At 35.7% G+C, this 8,534-nt stretch overlaps 1 protein-coding gene across 1 annotated transcript in view; it reads left to right on the forward strand.

Annotated features, from left to right (window-relative positions):
* The window catches only part of LOC113226706, a 31,848-nt gene extending 23,547 nt beyond the window's left edge, over positions 1–8,301 (forward strand). The window contains exons 6-9 of the mRNA XM_026459427.1: positions 150–273; positions 1,536–1,714; positions 5,080–5,196; positions 6,505–8,301. Of these exons, the coding sequence (XP_026315212.1) occupies positions 150–273; positions 1,536–1,714; positions 5,080–5,196; positions 6,505–6,650 (566 nt within the window). The 3' untranslated portion in view covers positions 6,651–8,301. The remainder of the gene's footprint in view (positions 1–149; positions 274–1,535; positions 1,715–5,079; positions 5,197–6,504) is intronic.
* Positions 8,302–8,534: the final 233 nt, after the last annotated feature.

The following is an 8,534-nucleotide window of genomic DNA, read 5'->3' on the forward strand; positions in this document are numbered from 1 at the left end:
CTATTTTCACAAAATCATTTACGATTTTTTATTGTATCTATTGTATTTTAGTGCACAAGCCTGTCGCTGGTTAGAAATCCATTCAAGACACTCGGAAACGGGAATAAATGAAAATTATACAATGATTACTTTTGAAATCGTATTTTCAGGTAACATCGAAGGTCAATGGAAGATGAAGTCAGGTAAGCTTGTGTCTCTCTCGGAGCAGGAGTTGGTGGATTGTGACACCATGGACCAGGGTTGCAGTGGAGGATTGCCGGATAATGCTTACAGGTGATTTGAAATTTCTTTGTTGCTTTTGTGCTAAACTTTACCTGTCTATAGTCTGTCGTTTTTAAAGATGGATTAAAATGATTGTTCATTGAGCAAATGTGTTGCCCCCTTGCAAGCAGCTAGTGATTGCAGTCGATACATATTCGGTCGATTATCGACTGAATGTTGGTCATAAGCGTATGCAATAAATAGCCGAACTTGTTTCATTTGCTGAAAAGAAGACTGAAAAATTATTGTTGCAAACACGTTGTGTCAAAACAATGTTGTGTTTTTCGTGTTCTTGGTTGTTTATTTGCATATTTTTGATGACAAACTGGCTGACGGATGTTTCGAATGATCGTTTCTTATAAACAAAACTACTTTGTAACACGAGAATTTGTAACATCGCTTTATTTACTAAATTTAATAATTAATTTTTTTACATAAGTACACACCTTTTCAATTTCAAGTTTTTTTTATTAAAAAAAACCGACCTTAAAATTCTGTGGGATTACATATTTGACAAGTTTTATTGAAATCGGTTAACGGAAAGTGGGTGAAATTTAGTAAACCGGAATCATCCCCTGATTTACTAATCTTAGAGGTGGAATATTTTTTACAAATTTGAATATGACCACTAACTGAGGTACCCCCTTTCCAACAAAAAAAGAGTCATCTAAATCGGAATCCAAATGTTAGAGTAATCGCGTAACATACACAAAAAAATAATACAGTCAAATCGAGAACCTCCTCCTGTTTTGAAGTAGGTCAAAAACAATTACAATCGATTATAGCTATTTTTTTGCAACACGGTTTTATGAGAATCGATGAATGAGTGCGATTAAACTTGAAGTCGATTAAAAATACAATATTTTCTTTTTAAATTTTGAACCCAATCAGTCCCCGTAGCATGGCTACGCATGATTGTCGCGACGGGCGCGATAAAATTGGAATAAGCGCGCGGTATTGGTTATCTAAATTAGACCTGATTGAGACAGCCAATAGCGCGCGCTTATTTCAATTTTATCGCGCGCGCCGAGACTATCATGCGTAGTCATGCTACGGGGGCTGAAAGAGCTAATCGGACCGCTCCCATGGATTTTGGTTATCCGAGTATCGTATTTGCCATCGTAAGACAAAGTCTGAATATCAACAGGAATCTTTTTGTAGAACCGTATACACTGCTCCGTAAATAAATTTGTCTAGAACAGCCAGTTCATTTTTATTGCCCATGTGTTTGTCAGTCTAAACAGTTCTTTTTAAATTTACCTTTTGTGTTCCAGAGCCATAGAACAATTAGGTGGTCTAGAGACAGAGACCGATTACCCGTACGAAGGTGAAAACGACAAATGCGTGTTTAACAAAACAATGGCGAAGGTTCAAATAAGTGGCGCCGTCAATATTTCTTCTAACGAAACCGACATGGCGAAGTGGTTGGTGCAGAATGGACCTATTTCTATAGGTACGTTATGAAGTAATATCAACTTTATTTTGTAGTCATTAGTGACTACTATGGGTTTACAGAGACAGTAGTTGCTAGCGATCGTGTAATAGTACAATGTGGGTGGTAAGTAGGTAATTATGAACAGAGGGATATGCAAACCTCGCCTTCGGCTGCGGCTTTAAGGGCTCTTTCAAATTAGAAGCTTGTAGAAGCGATGCAGTGGCGCGGCGGCGCATCATACAATATCTAGTCATATCGAGTTCTTAGGTTTTCGCGATTGTTACACATAGGAAATTAAACTATTTTTCCGGATTTAAATCGCGTATATTTCTTTTTTCAAACACCAACGTTTCGGACCCTTTACAAGCCCCATGGTCACGGTTGACTGAGGTGGTAAAGTGATCAATCAGTTACGTCTAATATTAATGAAAACCACCCTATTTTTTCCACTATAGTTACAAAAGTCACTAATTAAATACCTTATTTTTAATTTTACAAAGAACATTCCAATTTACGTTTTACAAATTATTTTAACAACTTGAATTTGTATTAGGGTAAATTTATTATTAAATAATCGAAATTAGAATAAATTAAAACATATTAATCAGTACTGCAGTCTTGTGTCTGTTTGGGATTTTTCATCAGAGGAAATACTAGATCCCAAACTGGTGGTACGGAGAAACCATCTTCCTTGTTGAAATTAGGATGCTTTTTAATTTCAACAGCCTCTCGCAGCATCCTTGGTAGATAACGGACTTCTTTTGCAAGGACCTAGTGTTTGTTAAACTTGATTGAATGTATAGGTTTATCCATGACATGCTCACAGACCGCAGACTTGTTTATGCAAGTGTGTTTGACATTAGCTATAATGTTCTTTGACGCGGGTACAAATACTTCGATTCGTTTGTCCAATATAAGAGAGACCGCAGTCAAGCTTGTAAACTCCTGCATCCTGTAGGGCTAGCACGATGGGGCGCGACATGCGCGAAAACGATATGAAGCGCGAGATACAGCTGTTGTCGCATAGACATCTCGCGTTTTATGTCGCTCTCGTGCAAGTCGCGCTTGATTGTGCTAGTCCTACTGTAAGGAGATGTTATATTTCTCGAGTCTCACCATATCTAGTCACTTCACATGGCTACTTGTATTTACGTATTTGATATATTTGGCAAATGTATATAATATGATGTGAAAAATTTCGTGTTACCTTTATATCTGCGGAGAAATATAGCTGATGCCTGTTTTTGCTGAACGTTGCACAGAATAAGATTGATTGTCCAGAGCTCCTCAGAATAATACACCTTGTCCAGTTAGGAAATTTCGTAAGAATAATTTGCTCCATGTTCCATTTAGTCGTACTAATTTTGGAATTAATTGTTATCTACCAAGATCATTAACATAAAATAATCAATGATGACGGTCGAATAGATCTTTTCTGCAACGGCGTTAAGAATATAAAAAACTATACAACTAATAACTTCTTATCGTTCTTATCAAGTGACCGATAAAGCGAATGTTGTGTTCTCGTTGATGTATTAGTTTGTATTCTTGTGATGTTATTTTCTTATTTACAAATGTGGAAGCTTTTAATTGGCACTTAATTAATTTTTATTTATTTATTTATCATTTAAAACGTAATACACAACAATGTTTCTAGTCGCATTTTAAACCACTAAGGTTCGTAGTAGTGCGAACTGTATACACGCAATGCTCTATGCGCTATGTTCAATTTTCTAACAGAAAGGTTTTGCTAATATTTAAATAATTTGCATAAATAATCTATCATTAACCAAAAAGATTATACAGAAATTGGATATTTTACCTTTATAAACATTCAAAATCGCAATTGATTAGCTGTTTACAAAGTAATTTTGAAGTTAATTTTTTATATTAGTGGTTGTTAAAGAATTACATAATTCTAATGGTTACTCGTTGATTAGTCGGGGAACAAGATAGGTAGAAGTTCTTTCGCCGTACACATTATTTGCGACACTCGTCTGCTGCAACCGGTTGCTAGCTCCGCTCATGTACACACAGAAGAGCGTTTTTAAAAACATGTACTTGAATTGATCACAAACAGGTAACATTCTGCAATGCTTAAAAATGTAGAATTTTACTTGATACAATGTATTTCAGAATTTTTACTTAAGGGTTATATAAATCCATGTTGTAAAAGTGGCTGTAATCTCCTCTAATAAAATAAAATAAAACAATCACCAGGTGATAATATGTGTGTTAAAGTATTTGCTTTGTTTGCCTATTCGACAAATACAGCAAACACTAAACTCGCGTTAACGCTCTCTTCTCGGTGTTTCGACACACATCAAAGGAGCTAAATAGACAAATACATAAGTAAACCGTCCACACTATGATCATATTCATTATTTTAACTGTTTATTTGGCTCCATATGTTGACGGTCATATTTGTCAGTCTCTGCATGTTTGTCTGTTCGCCAAATGTTTTTGCAAGTACAACAAATAACCAATAGCCAATACAAATACCTATGTGACATTCATAACTGCCTCCGTGGCCGAGCGGTTACCATGCCGGACTGCCACGCAGAGGTCCCAGGTTCGATTCCCGGGCCGGGAGAAATATTTGTATGGTCTACAATTATTTCTCTCGTGAGTTTGGGTGTAATTTGTGTTTGTCTATATGTGTGTCCATGGCACCCGCGACACAGGGTTTCCCTAGTGCGGGGCTATGTAGAGTGTGCGCGTTATTTATTTATTTATTCTACTATATGAAAATTAGTACTGGCACGGCTGCAGTGCCACAGGCGCGCCAATGCAGCGATTCTACAAGCGTCTAATTTGGTTATAGTTAATTCATATTCTCAGTGTCTTGCAAACATAATGTAATATCTCTGACTGTGTGTTATATTTTGATTCTAGTGTAACTATTATGTTTGTAGAGAAATAAATAAATAAATATAATTTAGTAGCAGAAGAGCTTCTTGTGAAAGAGGTAGTCCAGGGAAGTACTGCCACCTTACCTATTTCTGCCGCCAAGCAGTAATGCTCACATTACTACGGATTTTGAAGGATGCTGGGGAAATTACAGGCACATGGGATTTGTCAACTTATGCCTCTGGGTGACGTGCGCAATGGCAGTGCTCCTCAGATCTTTGTGATTTAAAGTACTGAGTGGTACTGCAATTGTTACGGACAGGCGTGTCAATTACCAACAGGTGCGCGATTTGGTAGACCCGTTTCATAAAAAAAAAACTATTCATTTACAAACTTTTAAGTATCTCATATAAATGATATATTTAAGAATTTACATTTTTTCTTTGCTTTTAAATGAAAAATGTCTTAAATTTTTTAATGTTAAAATAGTAGGTTCAATTCATGCTAAAGGTGATAAAATTTTTACCTTTCAGGTATAAACGCGAACGCGATGCAGTTCTACATGGGCGGTATATCCCACCCGTGGCGTGTGCTCTGCAGCCCCACGAATTTGGATCACGGCGTGCTCATCGTGGGATATGGTATTAAAGGTAAGTTACTTTGAAACTCAGTAGCTACAAGACAAATATCTTTACGGCCCCAAATGAGAGGGGGGCAAGGCCTCGGGCGACACACTACTGGGAACAGCGACAAGTCAAAATTATTATTATTTACTTAAATAAATTCCACTATTTGAGAAAACGATATCCTGAACAACACAAAGATGGCGACTGCAGGCGAACATAAAAACACAATCGAGCCGAGCCTACCCGAACGAACTACTTTTGTAATCGTGAAAATAGAGGCGGCAGCAAATTTAAGGAAGGTTCTGAGAAATCGACGCTACGCCACTGCAATTTGTTGCAACAAAATTTAATTGTTATGTGCCGATGAAAGCCTAAAATTTTCGGATTAAATCGTTTTTTCTAGTTTCAATTCTTCAGACTTATGAAAAATTATGTTTTTTTAACCACTAGTCTTGATAGTGATACCTGTTGTATGTGACGTTAATTCAGTATCTGACAACTTTGGTTGCCATGGACTGTGTACGCTTTCAAAAAATGTTGCCAGTGTTTATTTGGCCCTTTTAAAGCAAAAGACCCATTTTAAACCCAAATATAGAGAGATATTTAGGGTTTCATGCGTTGATTTATTAGAAATCTAATTTGGTGTTATTGTTGATACATAGAAAGAACAAACACAAAGAAAAAATTCTTTGATCCGACTCATACCTACACATGGGCCTGAGCCCTGTACACTCATTCTCCGTCCGACATAAAAAAAAACCATCCGAAACAATTACTGTCAAATAAGTAACACTCGACCAAAGTAAAAGATACATGATGCGAATGAAGCTTCATACTAGACATTGTTTTTTAATTTGGTCGAGTGTTACTCATTATATGTCCCGAGGCCACGGATCGAACCACGAATTTCTCTGTGTTCGTTGCGGATCTTTGTATTGGGTATAAACGGTTTTGTACCATGGCAGCGCCACCTGTGTGAACTTATGAAAATTTCTTCACTTAGCCAAGTACCTTTACATCTAATAGAAGACTGACAGAAATGTCGCGGTATTAAATACAATATTATTATTGAATTCATTATTCGTGAAAACGTGGCCGCGTTGAGGCGACAGATTCGATTACATTCGGATCGAAGTACTTTTTATTTGTGTTTGTTAGAACTAATAATAAAAAAAAAGATGCATTTCATGGTAGTATCATCATGATATGCAATAAAAATATTTGTTTTGTTTTCTGCCGTACATCAAACATGGGTTTCACAAGGCTTTGCATGAATTTATTAAAGTCTTAAAAAAGATTTTTGCTTCATAGAAATCTTGTTTTACGTTTCAGAATACCCGCTCTTCAAGAAACGTCTTCCGTACTGGACAATAAAGAATTCATGGGGAGCGTCATGGGGTGAACAAGGTTATTACCGCGTGTTCCGAGGAGACGGCACCTGCGGCGTCAACCAGATGGCTAGTAGCGCTGTCATTTAACCTTAAAAGGTTAACTCGGGCATCATGGCGAAGGTGTTATAATGTTATATGATTCTCATCGGCTTGTTTAAGAAGTATATTTGCCAAATTATACTCTGTAAAATTTAGCTTAATTAAAATGGCTAGTCTGCAAAATTAAGACGACGTATATTTATAACAGCAATTCTCAAATAAACAATAATTATTTTACATATTTACGTTACCATTAACATACAATAATCAAAATCCACAAATCATTGACACAACACTGTTCGAGGTAATTCATTACGCAATATTATTAATGTTTATTTTTATAACTTGCATTTTAAAGTTACGTCTGACGGAAAATATTTTGTGATGGGACACATCTAAAATATAGAATCGATCAATTCATACAGAGAAATGATTTGACGGTATTTTTTTAAATGTTACTTGTTTTGGTCTACTTTGTGTTATTTTCAGCGAAATTAGTGAATTTTATTCGATATGGATCAATAAACTACAATTAACGAAATTAATCTATTCTCTTAATGAAACTAGTCTATTCGTCACCATTCGTGTGGCAGACACTTAATGAATTATACGAGTTGATTTTAATAATTGCCATGAAATTATAACACTGTTATAAATATGTCAGTATACTACAGACGATATATTTTAACATCGACTGTCGCTTTTACTGATTGTGTCCCATCACTGGTTCATGAAGTTTCGCATTTTAATCAAGCTAAGTTTTACGGAGTTTGACATTTTGACATTGTCATTTGCTGCGTGCCTTCTAATTGTCTGCTTGCACTCTACGAAACAGTTGATCAACATTAACTGACATTTCGCTATTGTGACAATACGTTGATATATTGATTTAAACGTTCACGATTTTCATATATTATTTTGATTTTAAAATCTGGATTTAATCGTGTAAAAAAAATATATTTTACCTCGATGTTTCGGACGTGTTGCAACGTCCATGGTGTCCAAGGGACTAGAGATTTCAAAATGAAATAAAATACGTGCATAAATTTATTCATTGCTTTTAAGAAAAGAATCTCTCAGAAATTGAATCACTAATAGGCACTGCCCTGATAGAAACCACGACCAATCACTATTCTGCCATTGTTTGCGTATTTTAGTACTGTATTGAGTAATTTAAATTAAAAGCATTCTACACTTCGTTTCAATCAATTTTGAACGGAAAGTAAATAAACAAGTCACTGACCCGACCTTAGACGGTTTAGTGATGGGCAATTGTAATGCCAAGTACAAATCGATTAATTCATTGAATGAATCGATTTGTTCAATTGAGTGATACTAGCAGTTTTCCTCACATAATATATATAAGCATATTTAAAATTTCCGAAATCTTAATTTTAAATCGTCCTTCAAATTACACTTAGATACTTGTTCGATTGCGATTGAAATAATCGATTTACTAATCGATTACAAAAACTTGAATTGAATGAACTGATTTTTTTTCCTACAGCACTATGCAACCATAGACAAGTCGTCATACTTGTATAGTTGAAAAATAACTTCACTTTTGGACTGCCAGTTTTCAAATATGATTTTACGATGCTATTCAAATGAATATTGTTAGAAAAAGTGATGAGATATCAAGTCAAAATCTTCGAAATATTCGTGAAAGTGTTACTTATTCAATTTATTGAGTGATAGCCATTGACTTACAATTATATGGACGTCGGGTCCGCGCTAAAAAGTGTCCGCACTTGTAAGGCGCTAAAATCGTATACAGAGCGCGACACTCCGCTTTAGTCTTCATTTGTTCTACGGACAGCGCGATACTGCGATGACATAACAATTTAAATTTCGAATAGGTTGACTTGGGACATTTTTTTCGTGGTTTTTGTATTAGACCCGTCGTCCATTTATTTGTAAGTCAATGGTGAT

This window comes from Hyposmocoma kahamanoa, unplaced genomic scaffold (assembly GCF_003589595.1).
Source record: "Hyposmocoma kahamanoa isolate Upper Pololo Valley unplaced genomic scaffold, ASM358959v1 192, whole genome shotgun sequence".
Lineage (NCBI taxonomy): Eukaryota > Metazoa > Arthropoda > Insecta > Lepidoptera > Cosmopterigidae > Hyposmocoma > Hyposmocoma kahamanoa.